The sequence below is a fragment of the Sphaerodactylus townsendi genome, linkage group LG08 (genome assembly GCF_021028975.2).
Source record: "Sphaerodactylus townsendi isolate TG3544 linkage group LG08, MPM_Stown_v2.3, whole genome shotgun sequence".
NCBI lineage: Eukaryota > Metazoa > Chordata > Lepidosauria > Squamata > Sphaerodactylidae > Sphaerodactylus > Sphaerodactylus townsendi.
In genome coordinates, this window is record NC_059432.1 from 80,509,523 (window position 1) to 80,528,498 (window position 18,976).

Here is an 18,976-nt window from a genome sequence, read left to right on the forward strand (position 1 = left end):
AGAAGCCAATGATCAGATTCAGAACAGGATGAAAATGCAGGCAATGCCTGCAAGCAGGTGATCATCTCCCTTTTGTACTAACCATAGCTTTGGAATTGTCTTCAAGGACAGTTTCATGGTCTGCACATGTGCCTATGTCGATAAAAGATATAGGTCATTCTATTTTGTGATATTAGTATAAGCACAACTGTCAGGAAGGGATGAAGCTTCTTTATTTTTCCTTCCTTCTTCCATTATTAGATTTCTTCATGGGCTGAGGAAATCTTGTTTGAGTGGATAAAAATAGTGCAGCCTTGATTTTTAGGCAAGTTACCATTTACTAATACAATTTATGCTAATCTTAGATATAGAATAAAAAATATTGTGTGTGTGTTCTCCATAATTTATTCTATTTATTCTTCAGGGAAATAGAAATTTCAAAGGCACTTCAGTCCTTTATCCTCAGAAGATTAGATAAAGGGTGGGGGGTAGAGAAAGAATGCAGTAATTAAGGCATAAGCATTCACAAGTGGTTAAACTGTTCTAAACATGGGATAAAATCCACTAGCAAGTTCCAGATTGTTGCAAAGTTGCCAGTTGGTTTTACAGAGTGGATTGTGACATCTGTTTTTGCAAGTGTGAATGCTAACTAGTGTAGATTAAAACCACCATTTATATCTAGTCTCTGGCCTACTAGGAGAGGGGCTACAGAGAAAAGGAAGGTGCACTAGTTAAGCATACCTCCATATTTTTAAAATCAGCATATCTAATTCTCAACATAACCTCTTCTGCAGATATATAAATACAGAGATTGGGGCCACAGACAGATAAGACTTATTGGGGCAGGTGAAGACACTCACAGGAGATGCTAGGGGAGTGCAGGGATGAGACTGCCAGCAGCACAAGAGTTGGGTCCATATGATGGGGTTGAGCCCATGTGATAGAATATTATGGTTCACTATCTCAGACATCCTTCACTTTTCTTAGACAAAACTTTACACCATGGAATATCCACTGATTGTAACTTTTATCCGTACACATCCACAATGGTATGTTAGACCTTGGAATATGACTGCAGACCATACAAATTTGTTAATAAGTTTTTTTAGTTGACTATCTGAGCACTAGCTAAGATCACAGCTTGAAAGACATGGCTGGCCCTTTTTCCTAAGTTGTATGTGTGTGTGTTTTATCATGCTGTACATGCAGTACTCAGACAGTGTATCTGATGATTTGTGTAGGCATTGAGTAGGTTTCCCCAGCTTTTTTGAGCCTGAGGATTTGGAATTTGGAATATTTGGAATTCTGGCACAGGGTGGTGGACACAACTCAAAAATGATGGAGGTGGAGCCAATTGCACACAAGAAGCCGAAGCGCAGGGGAGAAGAGGGATAATTATAAAATACACCGGGAAAGAGAGGTAATAAAACAACACTGTGGTGCCAGCTTCCACTGAAACTATGTTATTTTATTCTGCATAACCAATCAAATCTTCATTGTGTAGCCAGCCACATCTTTCTACTGGGGAAAAAGTCCCATCTGGTCAGACTCACTTTCTCCAAATACCAAGAAAAATATTTGTGGGCTCCATGGTGCACCAGGCTGGGGATCCCACACTAGTGTGACTCGACTTGTTTTGTGTCTTTAAAAAGTCTTGGGAAAACAACCATAAATGGTGAAACTCCGTTTTGAAACAAAAAGCAATTTGAAGGTTCTAGTATGTATGTATGATTTGTTACTGAACAGTGAAATATGCCTCTATGCATTATGATACCTGGAATGAAATCTAGAATGTTGGTAGTGAGGGAACTGATGTAATTGGAGGGAAATAAAATGTTAGTGTTGCTTATATATCAGATACAGGCACGTAGGATAAGAAAATAAATTTTTCACAAAGGGTATGAACTTTCTGAAATAATGGTACCACTGGAGGCAAGAAACCTTAATACGGCAATTGTGTTATAGATGTGAATTACTATGAAAAACTCAGAAAAGAGGAGAAAAGTAGTAAGTAGAGGTAAATTCTTAGAACAAGTTGATTAAGCAATGTTCTAGTTTCGTGGCATTTTTAAAACCTGCAGCAGTGTTTATCTTAATTCAGAGAAATTTCTTGGATTTTGAAAAAGATATCTTGCATAATTACGACACCTTGCTTTGAAGTGATCTAATTTAGTTTCTGTCAATATTTAGCAACATCACTCTCCAAAAGTAATACAATCCTTGCAGCAAAGGCAGAATTTAAAGGGGGTAAAAGGGGAAAGCCACAACCAATCATGTTTACTCTTGAACATTGAACTTCCGGCTCTCCGATGCCATCGATGCTGTTGCCCCCCGGCGTCCTCTACGCCCTCGTTCTCGGCGCGCTCCGTGGTATACAGAGGAGTTGCGCCATATGAAACGGGTGCTTAGACGCCTAGAGCGAGTGTGGAGGAAATCTCGTGATGAGGCTGCGCGAACATCTTATAGGACGTTTATGAAAGCCTATGAGATGGCGACGAAGGAAGCGAAGAGGACTTTCTTCTCCTCCTCCCTCGCATCCACTAGCTCTCGCCCGGCACAATTATTTCGTATAATTCGGACTCTAACCTCCCTATCAGAGAGGTCTTCAAATTCACAATTGAGTATTAGCTGTGAGGCTTTTATGAGCTTTTTTGCGGATAAGGTCGCGTCGCTCCGCCATGATCTTTCCCCCACGTTAGCTACAATTAGTGAACTGGAGGCTCCCTTGCCATCTTCAGGCCCTTGTTTGGCCCAGTTTTCCCTGCTCTCTGAAGCTGCTGTTGACAGGACCTTAGCTGCTGTTAGACCAACTACCTGTCCTCTGGATCCGTGCCCCTCCTGGCTTGTAAAAACTTGCAGGGTGGAGCTACGACCCCATCTGTTGAGTATCATCAATGGCTCCCTCGAGCAAGGAGTCTTCCCGGATGGGTTGAAGGAGGCAGTGGTCCACCCACTCTTAAAAAGACCATCGTTAGATCCTAGGGATCTGGCCAATTACCGCCCCGTTTCGAATCTTTCGTTTCTGGGGAAGGTAATTGAGAGAGTGGTGTTGGAGCAGCTTCAAGGTTTTCTGGATGACACATCGGCTTTCGACCCCTTCCAGTCCGGCTTCCGTGCTGGGCATGGGATGGAGACTGTTCTCGTCGCCGTCACAGATACACTCCATATTCAGCTTGACCGAGGCGGATCGGCGCTGCTGGTATTGTTAGATCTTACCGCAGCGTTTGATGTGGTCGATCACGACCTTTTGACCCACCGCCTGGCCGCCTCCGGGGTGCGGGGCACTGTCCTTCAGTGGATTGCCTCGTTTCTCCGGGGTCAAAGTCAGCAAGTGAGGTGCGGGGATTTGGCCTCCCGGAAGTGCCCGCTTGACTGCGGGGTACCCCAGGGGGCTTTACTAACCCCGCTGCTATTTAATATCTACATGCGACCCCTTGCTCAACTGGTACGGAGTTTTGGGCTGACTTGTCACCAGTACGCTGATGACACGCAGCTCATTCTGTTGATGGAGGGGGGGAGCGGTTGTCGCCCCTGCGGCTCTCCAGCACTGTTTGGAGGCGGTTGCTGGTTGGTTATGGCAGAGCAGGTTAAAACTGAATCCATCTAAGACGGAGATACTCTGGCTTGGCCGCGAGGGAGAGAGCGGGTCTTTCCAGCCGCCGGTGTGGGAGGGGGGGCTCATATTGGCACCGACCCCCTCGCGGCGCAACCCGGGGGTCCACCTGGATTCGTCTCTTTCAATGGAGGCCCAGGTGGCCCATATAACCCGGGTTGCTTTTTTTCGACCTCCGCCAGGCCCGCCGGCTGGCTCCTTTTCTCTCCCAAGCGGACCTAGCCACTGTGATCCATGCAACGGTCACCTCCAGGTTAGACTATTGTAACTCGCTCTACGCGGGCCTTCCCTTGCGTTTGCTCCGGAGACTAAAGCTGGTTCAACATGCAGCAGCGCGCTTACTTACAGGCAGCGCCATTTACGATCATATTCAGCCTGTATTGCGCCAGCTGCATTGGCTCCCGGTGGAGTTCCGGATCATCTTCAAGGTATTGGTGTTGACCTTCAAGGCCTTACGCGGCCTGGGACCCTCGTACCTTCGGGACCGCATCACCCTTCAGCATGTCCCGCACAGCCTCTTCGTTCTGCGGAGGCCAATCTATTGGTGGTCCCTGGCCCCTCAATGATGCGGCTGGCCTCCACACGGGCCAGGGCCTTTACGGCTCTGGCCCCGGCCTGGTGGAACAGCCTTCCTCCGGCTGTTCGGGCCCTGCGGGACCTTAACGAATTCCGCAGGGCCTGTAAAACGGAGTTGTTCCGCCGGGCCTTTGGAGGGTCCAGCCACTGAATGGTGCCCCCCCCCAGTTTGGCCCCTAGCTGATTTTACACCTGGGCCTTCCATCCAGCATGGCTCGCCACCTCCCCCTCTCTTTTCCTGGGGAGAATTTTAAAATTGGGGTTGGCGGACGCCTCTTTCACTGTTATCGCTGTTTTAAATGGTTTTAGTAATTTATTTAACTGTATTTATATTTTTGTGTTGTACACCGCCCAGAGCCTTTCGGGGATGGGGCGGTTTAAAAGTTTAAGTAATAAATAAATAAATAAACAATCTTCAGCTATGTGTAACCCTGGCCTTCATCCCCTGCCTTATAAAATATTGAAGTTCATATTATTTCTCATACTGTGTGCTGCAAAATTCCAGTTTCCATGTTTGTATGGGTGGATAGCAGACTGTCCCAGCCAAAAACAAGCCTAAGGCAAAACAGTCTGTTTGCAGAGATTTAATCTATGAGTTACTCCAGGCAATACTATCTGGACGTCTCATAACAAGGACATGCATCTTGGATTATCTCACCCTACCAGAGTACTTCATTGGCATAATGGAATCTGCACATCTCCTGAACACCACACCTCGCTAAGCTGCTCTTGGAAGCCACTATGCTCTTGAGAAAACATTTCCTAAACAATTGCTTCTTTCTTGCATTTCTCCCACCTTTCAGATATGATCTCCCTAACAACAAAATCCCTTCCTAAATCACTCAAGCCTCTGCTAAATCTGAATACTTAAGGCAGAGACTTTAGGAGGCATCTCTGCATAAACCATTCATGGTATCACTGATATAATCTAGGACCAATTGACCCCATTGTCCCGGGAAGTAGAACAATAGATAGAGCTGTTAATTAGTTCAAGCCCCACAAGTCCAGCATGGAAATCCCAAGCAGTTTCAGAAAAATTTATTTATTTATTTATTTATTGTTATATTTCTAAACCGCCCTCCCCCAAAGGGCTCATTACTAGCCTGAACCTCCCTTGGTTAATTTGGTGTGAGACGCAATATATCGTCCTTCGCTTGGGTTCCTATACTGGCATAGAAATCCTTGCCTTCTTCTAGATCTTCATCAGCTGATTTAGGTAACGTATAAGTCCCCTGCTTCCCCAAACTCCCATTCTGTCATCCCACCTATCTTTTCCTCCCTATCTATATTCTTAGGAACTATGTGTATGTGCCTAGACGTCTTACTGTGTGATTGTTTGCAACCAAAACCTATATAAAAATATTTAAACTACAATTTCGTCTCTTTTGTAAATTCTCTGCAGCTACGCTTCAAGCCATTTCTGGTATACATAGTCTAAAAAGATCCCCTCCCAGCCTGCCTTTCACTTTGCCAAGCTGAGTAATTCCCCATTGCTCTATAAAAATAAATTTGTACACTGTTAAGCTGGGTAACTTATGGGTATGGTGGTATGTTAATAGAATATGGCAATGGAAACAAGGATGAGTTTGAATTTCTCCTCTCTGTTACTTTGGCCTGAATTTCTCCATTTTAGTTGTGCTTATCAGAATCAAAATTTTGATCCCCCCCTCCAACATTTTGTTTTCCAGCACCACATTTTCCTGTAAAATTACATATTTTAGTGCTATTTGCATATTTTCCAATTGCTTGCTTGTCAACTGCCCCTGCCTTCTCCCCTTTTGGCTCTCCTGCCAGCAGACCTTTTCCAAGCTGCCTGTTACCTGGTTTCCCTCCTCCTTTGCCCCAATCAACAATCCTTCTCCTTGCTCATTCCCTTTTCCTTTTCTTCCCCCAGCTGATTACTAATCTTTTTTAAAAAAACATTTTCATGTAGTGTTTTGGGTTGCCTAGCAACTGAAGACATCTGGGTTTTTGTATATATACACACAAAATCTGGAAATCACTTCACAGAAATATATGATTATAGCCTTGAATACCCCTCCCAGAAGTTTGTGGATTTTCTGATGTGCACAATGGTGTCACCCATGAACAATTACCTCAGAAATAATAATCAAAGCAGCAGAACACATAGACAGTTCTAAGATATAAGCAGTTGTGAGGGGATAGACCTGGAATAGAGGGAATTGGAAAAGTAAGGGTTATAGTCACCTAATCTTGGAGCAAAATGGTCCAATGAACAGAACTGAGTGGAAGAACAACAAATTGTAGAGCAATATGACAGACAGAGAGGCGTACAGAGATATTGAACACAGGCCGTTGTGTGAGGGAGCTTCTTACAGGGAAAAAGGGATCCTCAGGGTTATGCAGAGTGACCATTAATCTCCCAGGACAAATAGTTCTGCCTTTCTGGGGAAAGACAAGAGACAGATATCAACCATAATGGTTGAGTTGTTGATTTAATAGGTTGAGGCATCAGCTTGAGGTTCCAAGCTTGGAAGTGCATGCAAGGGGAAGGTAGCTGATGAAATTACAGCTAAAGAATAATGGCAATGCAAATGAGGCAGTCATTAAAGGCATTAGAGGAAGAAGTATTGGGTTAGGATAATACTGGATAATACTGGGCAGGCAAGCACATTAATGCATCCATTGTCTTCACAGGGGTGTGTGGTCCAGGGCTGGAGATGGGAAACTCTTTCCAGGATAAGGGCATTGTATTCACTTAATCCGGTCAGGAAGGATGTGAGAGAGGTATTATGAAAGGCTGATTTGGAGAGGAACAAGTCCAGACATAGTCCTTTTCCCTTGTGGGTACACTGATCTAACACAAAGAATGGGCTTCCTGTTTTGGCATTGCATCGCTAGGCACCCCAAGGGTTAGCAGAGACGGGTAAAGGGGTCTTCCAACAGGGGTCCCTCAGGCCTCCAAAGGTCAGCCTGGCAACAGTCCCTGGCACCAAAACCATCCAATTGCCCTCAACCAGGGCCTGGAACTGTTTGTCTAATGAGACCTGTGGCCTTTGGGATTTACAGGGTCTTAAGTTCTACAGGGTCTGCAAAATGGAGATATTCCACTAGGCATATGGTTGAAGCAACAGTGGTTAAGTAGGTCAGTTGCCCTCACTTCCTTTCCTCCCTCCTTTCCTTTTCCCTCTGTTTTCTTATCCTTTCCCTCTTCTCTTTCCTCCCTGTCTCTACCCTTTGCAGGACCTTGTTGCTCTGAGTTTCTATTGGCCATTCTTTACCATTGCTGCAAAACAACTCACCCCTGAGAGTATCATGTAGTAGGTGTGCAATCCAAATGCCATCAGTTGAAGTGAAATTAGGATTTGTGGTTTTAAATGATTGTTTAGTTTATATATTATATATTTTATACTGTAATGCATGTGGTTGGAAGCTGCTATGAGCTCAGCATAGCTGGGGGAGGGTGGAGTACAAACTGAATAAAATAAATAGATCCAGAAGCCATCATTTTACCCAAAACTGTAAAATTGGTTTCTAAACTTGTACACTGTTTTTAACTGCAGTCCAGATTGAAACCTATGGAAATTGTTTGTAGTAATATTGAATAACAGGACATAAGAAAGCATGTAGTCAAGAATAGTGACCAAGATTTTTCTGGGGAAAATAATTGGACAATTTTCTATTTGACAAATGTATCTTTAAAAAGGATCCTTTTCAGTGTTCAACTTTGGCCAGTAGTTTTCCTTGCCCTGTAGGCAGTTTGCACTTGATCATGCCCGAAGGAAAACCTCACAGGGAAATAATCCAAATGGGCATTTCCATATATATTAATAAGCTGTGCAGCATTTTTTGCAACTTGGATAATAGAATTTCAAAATGAGCTGGAGCTTATCATCTGAAGAGCTCAGACTACTTTCTGTCAAAAATAATGGACTAGGATCAACTGCACAATCACTTTGACTAGCTGTCTTCATTTGCCATTATAAGAAAGTACACATAAATTGTGGTCTGCTACAAATCAGGCAAGATCAACTTTTTAAAGTCAGAAAGGTCAGTTCCAAGTCTTTATGTCACGCCATGAAAACTTAATGCCATAGAAAGCGCAGAACATTGAAAATTGTGTAAAATTCATAGATTTCTGATTTAAAAAACTATAAATGGTAAGTACCAAAATCTAGAAAATAATGGTTTCAATTATTTATTCAGTGTCTTATGTAAGTTTGCTCCAATAGAATGCTTTGGAGAACATTCATTCATAGGATTGCCAAAACCTGGAAGCAACTTGGCAGCTAGTCAGTATGATACATTACAATCTGGAACAACTGACCAACCACCTCATTTATATGTATATATGTGCTATCAAGACATAACTGACTTATGGCAACCCTAGCAAGGGACTTTCTAGGCAAACAAGGAGAGGTGCTTTGTCATTACCTTCCTCTGCAGAATCTTTCTTGATGGTATCCCCTCACCAGTCCTGCTTAGCTTCTGAGATCCAATGAGATCAAACCACCTTGCCTCTTTTACCACCCCATTTAGCCAAATTAAAAGTTAGTTGGAAAGAAAATTATCAGGGAAGATACCAGTTGGGTACTCCTTGGCCTTCTATAGCTTTGGTGTTATAGTTGTCTCATATCACCTTTAATACAAGGGACTACACCTTTAATACAAGGGATGCACAGAAATTGTACTCAGAAGATGATCTGAGGCCCCTTCTGCACAGCAAATGTATAGCAGGTTGCAGTCAGGATAAAGTAACCCGTTTTCCTGTTTTCGTGTTCGCATGCATCCGTGCAGGCAGCAATTGGAGCCCATGGAAACGATACGGGTTGCTGTCGTGCCTTTGCATGGAGGCGCGTGGATTTTTTTAAAATTACCTCCTGCCAATGCATAGCTATGTAGACATGGACAAATGAACTCCCCACAGCCATGCTGATGTCTCACAATATCACAATATTGTTTGCACCTGTGTGGCTATGCAGATGTAAGCAGCGAATTTTTAAAAAAGGAAAGTGCAGCCAAATAAAGCACCTCCTGCCCAGCCATTCACTTGCAAGTGGCTGCAACACGGGATTTTTCAAAAGAGTTACGAATAGCGCGATTCTAAAAAAAACACTTTGGGGGGAAATAACACGGGGCAGACTCGCTTTAGGGGTGGGATCTGTGTGAAGTGCTCCCCCAAAAACCGTTTTTTCTCATTCTAAACCCGTGTTTATTGGCCTGTGCGGAGTGTGCCTGAGTGTTGGCAAAATTCACACAGAGAAAGGTGATCCTTGATGTATGATAGACCCAAAACAGCCTGTGGCATTTTTGTTACGTTTTGATAATAGTGAATAGTTTGATGATTTTGAGAGATGGAGCACATGTGATTAAAACAAACGAACTACACTGCGGTGTCTGAGTAGAAGCCATAAGATATCTTTTATAACTATGTATTTGCCTTCTTCAGCTTCTGACAGTAATGGTTTTTAGTGACCCAAAGCTGACTTTCCTGAATAAGGTAGTGAAAAAATTGCTTTGTTGTGCACAGTCTGGACTGGTTAGCTGTACTGGGCCTTCCTCTACAGAAGAAGAGTCTTCTTTGGATGGTCTCCCTTCCAACGTTTGACAAGATGTGTCTATACCATATTGCTCCCCTGCAAGTACAATACTTACGATTTTTTATAAAGTTTGCCATACTCATGGACAAAATGCTGTACAAGTAAATATTGTTCTCTGTATAACATTCTTGCCATATTTCAGTGGTAATCCTCTTTTAAAATTTGACATAACGGTTCTTTGCAATGCAAAAGTGGAGGATTATACTTAATTTGCAGAATAATTTTAAAGGATTAACTGAGGCATCTTTCATCATTTGAATTAGACACAGATTTTTTTAGTATAAAGTGTCAGACTGTAGAGGAACGATTAATGAGTTCTACTTTTGATCTTTTTAAATTAGCATTCTTGAGAAACTGACACCAACTATGACTCAATAATGGTTTGGTGCATCTGGACACCACTGCCCTCTAGTGATTGCAATATGTCAGGTTTATTAGTCTAAGATCTGTATTATCTTGAAGTTGTAGGGGAAAAAACAATAATGCTAAGAGGGCAAACTCTTAACATGATAAGAATTTCGTCTGAGGCTTAATTATACTTGACATCGAGATCTAAAATACAGGAGCATAATTTGCAGTGTTTTCATATCTTCATCTTGAAACTAAGCATGAAGAACATTCTTAACACTAAGGCATTTTAAAGGAATAAATGCCTTAGCTTTCTGCAAGCAAAGTGCAAAGTATACTTGAAAGCCAGAGAGAGAGTGTGTGTACTGCAAACTGCGGTACTCTGCTGGTACCTTAGCACATGTATCTTATGTTTTGTCACCAGAGTGGTAGGGAAAATAAAAGCTAAAATCCAAAAACAAAATTTTGTAGAAAGAAAAGCAAGTTTGTTATTTGGATAGAAACAGTCTTATATTACGGTAATAGAGCCAGCAGCAAATCTGAATGCTGAACATATTGTAAACCTTCAAGAATGTATTGTTGTCCTACAAATGATAGCAGATCAATTGTGGACAAAATAAGTCACATTAAACAATAAGCATATTTGTGAAGATTGGTTGTCTACAACCAAATACAGGGATTATCATTACCTAAGCAGAAGATTTTATGTAGAAATCTTCATGCCACACATTCAGCTTGAGTAAAACCTTGTTGTTAAATCTACCTTGAGTTCCTGTAGCTATTAAATGTTTTCATAACTACATTTAAATAAAATCTCCAAAGAGAAAGCATTTCATGGTTTCTTTTTCATTTCTCCCCCAAATTTCTAATTTTTTACATTGGAAAAAGACGTTAAAGGGGATAATCCCAGTGTTTTTGTGTCTTTCCCCCTATCCTTTAAATCTCTTCACAAGGAACCTTTTGTTTCTACTGCAACACAATAACATTTCTTTCAGGAACATGATTTCATCAATAATTGTCAATATATCTGTCTGCAGAACACGGCCTATACATCACAAAATTTACAGGTTCTGCACTGACAGTCGTCATCTCAAACTGCTGAATGGGAAGACTGAGGAAAGGGGTTGGATGGATCCATATTAAAGTGGCAATTTCCACTAATTCTCCTTTTCAGCAGACCCCACTCACTTCGTTTGTCAGGGTTCTCTATCCAACAGGAACAACATTTCATAGAGCTCAGTAGGCAACAGTGGCAGAAAAGTTCCATTCAACTGATAGAAATTTTAATTTGGATCTAACAAGGCTAAACCTTTTTTCAAAAATTTCCTCCTTAAAACGTATATCCCTGGTAGACATTATCAGTCTGTCTCAGAGCTCAAGGGCCTTCCCATCGAGGTTGAAGGAAGAAGTAGAGAGAGCGCTGTTTAAAAGATCATCTCTGTAACGTGTGATTGGTGTTTGGAATATGCTGCCACAGGAGGTGGTGATGGCCACTAACCTGGGCAGCTTTAAAAAGGGCTTGGACAGATCTGAGATTGCAAATGCCTTAGCAGTCCAGGTGCTCGGGAGCAGCAGCAGCAGCAGCAGCAGGCCACTGCTTTCACATCCTGCATGTGAGCTCCCAAAGGCACCTGGTGGGCCACTGCGAGTAGCAGAGTGCTGGACTAGATGAACTCTGGTCTGATCCAGCAGGCTTGTTCTTATGTTCTCTGGATCCTTGTGATCCATCCAACTACTATCCAGTATCAAATCTTTCATTCCTGGGTTGAAAGAGCAACTGAGGAACTGCTCCAGGTTTTCCTGGAGAATACCTCAGTCCAATCTGTCTTCCACCATGCTGTTGCCCTCACAGACAATTGCTGTAGACAACTAACATTGCCCAAACATCAGAGCTTCCCAGTAGTGATGTGATAACATCACTTCCATTGTGTTCTGGAAGTTATGTTGCTGAGCTGCTAACAACAAAGGCCTAGGCCTCATTTTGCTGCTAATATGTTCCTTACCAGCTAGCAAATTGGCATGGGAGAGGGGCCACAGAGATGTGAATTCCCTGATCCCTGCAGGAGGCAGGCAATCCTATTTATACCCCAACTTTGTTTCCAGTGGAATTCAAAATTGCTTCTCCCGTCCTCTATTGTATCCTCACAACATTCCTGTAAAGTAGGTTAGGATTAGAGTATGTGATTGTCTTAAGGTTACTCAGCAACTTCTGTGGCAGAATGGGGATTTGAACCTAGATCTCCCAGAACCTCGGAGAATGCTGCTACTGTGTGAGTATTTAACTGAAACTATCATTTGTTTGTCATATGGAGTTCTTTAATGTACAGCTTTTCAGGTGGAAGATGCCTTAAACTGAGACTAATTATTTCTTCCCTGAAGCAGAAAAACAAATATTATGAATGGTTGAAAGGTACTTTTTGTAAACACTATGGCATCCCTGAATGCAAGACCATATTAAAGCTGTCAAGAGTGATTCCATAATTAAGCAGCAAGTCACTTAACAACAGAATTGGTTTGCTTGCATCCACTTGACTCTATCAGTGTCAGAGACGTATGCATATATAAACATGTGTATTTATTTTATTTACAGCTTAGGTGGCGAAGTGGTGAGAGGACATGAAGGAGGCTATGTGGGCAAACATTTCCGCATGGGCTTTATGACGATGCCCGCTCCTCAGGACAGGCTACCACACCCTTGTTCTAGTGGCTTCACTGTGAGATCCCAGTCACTTCATTCGGTTGGAGGCACAGACGACGAAAGCAGCAGCTGTTCTCGCAAGCAACCACCGCCAAAACCCAAACGCGACCCCAACACCAAGCTAAGCATATCCTCTGAAACTGTAAATGCTGGAACAACGAATAAGAGCGGAAAGTTACCAGACAGGACTGAAGGTAAAATGTAAACTTGTATTTACTTTGGAAGATCAAATTTAAGGTTTGATTATGGATGTCCTCATATTGCAAGTAGGGTAGCTGCTATGTTGGAAGCAAATAAGTATTCCATGCTATAAATTTATTTTCGTGACCAAAATATCTCCTATGTGGTCTATGGTGAAAACAGCTGAGCACCAGAAAATATTCAGACAACTGGTTTGGGTTTAAAAATAGTTGTTTATTTTAATTAACAGTTGTGATTATTGTAATGATTATTTACTCTGCATCATCCATATCTATGGTGTTTTATAGAATTTTGTAAACAAAGGGCAAGTTCTTCCCTGCCCCAGCAGGTTTATCATCTAAATTTCAATGGTAACAAGTTAGCATTAACCAGGATAACTAAGGATGAATGAAAGCAAATGTATCTGTACCTATGGCTCATTCCGCACATGCAGAATAATGCACTTTCAAACTGCTTTCAGTGCTCTTTGAAGCTGTGTGGAATGGCAAAATCCACTTGCAAACAGTTGTGAAAGTGGTTTGAAAATGCATTATTTTGTGTGTGCGGAAGGGGCCTAGGTTAGGTTCATTTCAGTGGAGAATGAAGAATTAAACTGTAGGTTTTATAGAAAATATGAATTTTGAAGAGGCATTTGAGAAAAGCAAGGGAGGTGGCATCTTACAGATGTTGTGGTAGGGAGTTTCAGACAGAAGATACACCAAAAGTACGAGTTGCTTAAGAGATAAGGGATGCTAGAACACCTGCTGGTTGAAGTCACTTCCTATTCACCAGGGATGATCAGGGACCCAACTAAACTATGGGCTATTCAACTGTTCATGACCTGTTTTGGTGTACTCAAAGCAACAGGCTACTTGCAGTCATCAGAAGCCAAATCCCAGCTGATAAAGGATCAGATGAGAAGCAGTTTCTGATCTCCTAGAGAAATTTATCTCTTTATAAAGAAAAGTGTGTGTGGGTTGCCATCTCCCACTAGATCATTAGCAAGCTGGGTTCTTCTAAAATCCTGCTGTTTACTGTCTCCTAGACTTGCTGAGATACAGGAAATTTAGTGTGTGTTGGGGAGCAAGGGAAATCAGGGGTCCAGCTGATTTCCCTTCTCTTCTCCCCACCCCAAGCTCCCCACCCCAAGCTGCTGAGAAAAGGAAAGAAATGAGCTCTTTATCTTCCTTCTGAAATGCAGAGATTAAAATAAGTGTATCTTTCTTGGACCAGCTTGGAGGGAGCAGTGGTGTGTGGGGGTATGTGTGTGTGTAAAATGGCACCCAAAGCAAAATGATGCCTGGGCCCTGCCCCCCACCAACCCCAACACACACACACACCTTCTCACCTGAGTTCAGCCTGCTTGCATGGTCTCCTGGAAAATGAGGTTCCCACCAGGTTAGTTTTTCAGTTGGCTGCTTTTTGTAGCTGGCAGAACACAAGTAAGTGGGGGGACATGAAGGGGGGGCTGAGGCCCAGCCACTTCTGGGAAGGAGGAGGAACATGGCTGGGCCTAGGCGTGATGTGTGTACGCCACCCAGGCAGGCCTTGGTCAGGGTGGAGTGCGCATGTCACATTGAAGCCTAGCCACACCCCTCCACCTTCCTGGAAGTGTGGGGTTGATTTTTCCACCCTCCCACTTGACTCCCATGGGGGCACCCAGGGCATTTGTCCGTGGATGTTCCTGTGGCAGCTATGCCACTGGGATGGAGGGAAGAGAACCAAGCTCTTTCCACCCTCCCTATTGCAATGCATAGGTCCGAAGCACTGCTTCTGTCCCTACGTAGCTTGGATTTCCCTTTTATAACTTCATAGCTATATTACTAAGGGGGTGAGTTGGATGAGAATTAGACTCCCAGCTGGATCCCCAGATCAGTTCTGAGTCTGCTTCTGACTGACAGGCAATTCCACAATTGGTGCAAGTTGCTCAATTCACTCTTAATGTGCCCCTTATCAGCTCACAGCCTGATCATGAGTTTCAAACAAGGCAAACTCTTCCGTAGAACAAGTTCACTGATAAATTCATAGCACCTTTATTGAGGGTCAGGAGTAGACTGGAAGACTCAGAAGAAATATCTTAAGAAAACTTGTGTGTTGAAGATGAGTCTTCATACAGGCTGACAAAAAGATTTGCTTAAGAAATCTGGGTTTTGTACAAGACCTTGGTGAGTTTTGAAGAAGAGAGTCAGTGAGGTTATGGGGATTACCAGGTCCTGCCTTGTAACCAGCCGGAGGTTTAGGGAGTCATAGTTGGGAGCAGCAATTGGAATCATCCATGCAATGATGTAATGCTGGTTTATGTGGAAGTTCCAATATTGCACTGGGGGGATACTCTAATACTTGAGAAAAGACTCTATGGTTTCTATAGAGTTTTTCTTGCAAATGCTGAAGTGTTCCCCCAGTGTAATGCTGGAACTTCCAGATAAACCGAAAGTGATGTCATCACATAGTTGATGCTGATTGCTCCACTTCCCTTCCTCCAGCCTACTTCCAGCCTACTTGAGAACTGGCAGACAGCAGAAGCAATTGGGCAAATAGAACCCCTATGAGGCCTCCATATAGATTTTTATAAAGTTGCCACAATTCATATTTTATATGGGTAATATGTGTGTATGTGTATGCGTTCCTGCAGGACAGGGGACTGCAGAGGAAATTCAGATAACTGGAACATGTTGATTAATAGCATATGTTCAGATATTGTGTTATGTTGATTTTTTTTAAAGGCATTTTTCCCCCAAAAATAGCAGAGTTGAATTTACTGTGTTTAAGTTTTACCCTTAAACTGACACCAAAAAAGGCAAGTTAAACTATCTCCTGAGTTTCCTATGATGTAAATTCCACAGTGCTGATGACCAGACCATTCAGTATACTTTGTTAGAAATATGTCTCGTGAATCTTTGGTATCTGCAAATAGTGTAATACAATAATAATATGGCAAAAAATAATAAACGTTTTAAAGATCTCTTGTACGTTAATCATGCTTGAAGTTAGCTGTGCTCTCAGCCTACTGATATAAACAGAGATGGCACCGTGTTCTCCTCTGAAGGTAGAATTAGGTCAATTTAAACTTGTAACAAAATCTTGTATCTGTGACACTTGGGTTAAAGAGTGTATTAGTGAATTTTTATGCCTCTCTTTCGTATTAATTATGGAGTGATGTGGTTTTTAGAAAGGTATGTTGTTTACTTTTAATATTTTTTTAAATTCCATGTTAAACATGGAATTCACATTTAATTATATTGTATTGGTGCAATCTGTCAGTAATATTTTTTCCACAAGGTTCACTGACATGGCTGGGTGCTTAACAAAAGCATAATTCTTGCTCCAATCTCATTTATTTCCGTGGTGCTTGCACAGGAGAGTCCCTTAGTATATTTTATACTTGGCATATTCTCTAGTAACTGTTCTGTGGGAAAGAAGCACCTCTTACTGCTCTATAATTCTCTCTCAGACAAAAAGCATTAGCCTTGCTCTGTAATCTCTCAGAGTGGTTGACTTATTGAGGACATTTACTGTTTAGGAGAGGCAATTACTTATAACAGTAATTGCTGTTTTACAGAAGTGACACCTTTTTCTATCAAATCACTGCTGCAAACCCACCCAGGACGCGAAATGCCCATTGAGTGTTTGCACGTTTTCTACAGCAGTGGAACGCAAGTTAGACTGGAAAAGATTTAGAGTAGTCTGGGAGCAATTGTCTCATTCTTCTAATGTTTAATACAGTCACATAATGTATCCCTTTGGATAAATGTACACACTAATTCAATGTTTTCCCCAGCCAATTACCAGCCCTCAGGACTGACCCAACTACTAGGAAAACATAGCACCGCCCGGAGCCCCTCGGGGATAGGGCGGTATAAAAATTGAAATAATAAATAAATAAATAGATAGATGATTTTTTAGAGTGCCAGACTTTGATGGGCACCAAAAAGCTTCCCCCAATGAAGTCCTCCTTTCTTCCATCATCAGCCACCCTCACCTTTACACTGCCAAGTTGACACCTAAAGCTGTGAGCCCAGCAAGGTTGGTGTAGGCAGAGGCGTAGCTGGGCCAAACTGCGCCCGGTGCGTAGAGTGTTTTTTCCCGCCCCCCTTCCCCACCTTCCCTACGTTCCTTTTCTTTTTGTAGTACTTTTTGAGGCTGAAAAACGCAGCCTATTTACAGTTCAGGGAGAAAGCTGCCTGACGAACTATACTTCCCAGGAGACCTTGTGAGCCCCAAGGTCTTCTGGGAACTGTAGTTCCTCAGGCAGTTTTTCCCCTAAACTGTAACTAGGCCGCTTTTTTCAGCCTCAGGTGTGTGTTTGTGTGCCATGGGGGGGGGTCGCGGGAGGTCGTGGGGGAAAGGGGGAGGGGGCAGGGGGCGATTTTGCACCCCCCAGGCATGTGCCCGGTGCACGGCGCACACACACCCCGTCCCCTTGGCCCTCCACCACTGGGTGTAGGTATGAGGAAGAGAGGAAGGGAGTGCTGCTGTTCTCCTGAAGCTGCCTACTGAGCCTGGCTAGGCAAGAGGAACCTCTCTGGCCTCCCTCACCCGACACAAACAGTGTTCAGGAGCTATCATGATGCTTTAACAGTCTTGCTCATCCAGGGAGATCCAGTTGTGAATTATCGTTATAATGCAATGATAGTGCAATGTGCAATGAAATATGGATACAGCTTGTGGCATAGATTCTGCAGTAAACCACCACTAACAGAAGGCATTTCTGTCAGTGGAATGTGACTTCTTTACCCACTTTATTTATACTTTGCCTTTCTATTCAATGGGGATCCAAAGCAGTTTACATCATTCTCCTGTTCACCATTGTATATTCACATCAACCCTCTGGTAGATTAAGCAGAGCATTTGTAACTAGCCCGAGGTTACCCAATGAGCTTCCACGGCAAAGTGGTGATTTGAACCTGGGCTGGGGTCTACTCTAATCTGAAACTAACCACTACACAACACTGACTTGCATGGGGTGCTTGCTATTGGTAAACAATGGCAAGCAGCCAGTCCTGGGTAAAACATGCCGGTTACATGGTAGAAAATCATCTGGTGGTTGATATAAAATCGTGGTCCTTATATAAAGCCGTGGTGCGACCGCACTTGGAGTACTGTGTTCAGTTCTGGTCGCCACATCTCAAAAAGGATGTCGAAGAGATAGAAAAAGTGCAGAGAAGGGCAACGAGGATGATTGAAGGATTGGAGCACCTTCCTTATGAGGAGAGGCTGCAGCGTTTGGGACTCTTTAGTTTGGAGAGGAGACGGCTGAGGGGGGATATGATTGAAGTCTATAAAATTATGCATGGGGTAGAAAATGTTGACAGAGAGAAATTTTTCTCTCTTTCTCACAATACTAGAACCAGGGGGCATTCATTGAAAATGCTGGGGGGAAGAATAAGGACTAAAACAAGGAAACACTTCTTCACGCAACGTGTGATTCGTGTTTGGAATATGCTGCCACAGGAGGTGGTTATGGCCACTAACCTGGATAGCTTTAAAAAGGGCTTGGACAGATTTATGGAGGAGAAGTCGATCTATGGCTACCAATCTTGATCCTCCTTGATCTCAGATTGCAAATGCCTTGACCAGGTGCTCAGGAGCAGCAGCAGCAGAAGGCCATTGCTTTCACATCCGGCATGTGAGCTCCCAAAGGCACCTGGTGGGCCACTGCGAGTAGCAGAATGCTGGACTAGATGGACTCTGGTCTGATCCAGCAGGCTAGTTCTTATGTTCTTATGTCAGGGCTGCCTCTAATGTGTCCTCCCTCAATGGCCAAAAAAGCAGTGGAAAGGATCTGCCTCTGGCCATTTTGCTGTCTTTTACTGACAGGCTTGAATTCTGGTAATAATGCTGTGACTGCCTAGCAGTGGCCACTGAGAGAGCATCTTAAAGCTGTATGCATTGCTTCTATTGTTTGGGGTTTTTAACTCCCACATGTATTTTTGTTTTGCTTTGTTATTGTGTTGTGTTGCATTATATTAGTATGCTGCCTTTCCCCTTACACAATAAAATGTAATAGTTTAAAACCTATAA

General features: G+C 42.9%; 1 protein-coding gene across 5 annotated transcripts in view; it reads left to right on the plus strand.

Annotated features, from left to right (window-relative positions):
- Positions 1-18,976, plus strand: part of NYAP2 (neuronal tyrosine-phosphorylated phosphoinositide-3-kinase adaptor 2) — a 197,520-nt gene that overhangs the window by 86,362 nt on the left and 92,182 nt on the right. For all 5 annotated transcript variants that reach the window (XM_048505725.1, XM_048505721.1, XM_048505723.1 and 2 more), the window contains exon 3: positions 12,668-12,969. In XM_048505725.1, coding sequence (XP_048361682.1) covers positions 12,668-12,969 — 302 coding nt within the window. The remainder of the gene's footprint in view (positions 1-12,667; positions 12,970-18,976) is intronic.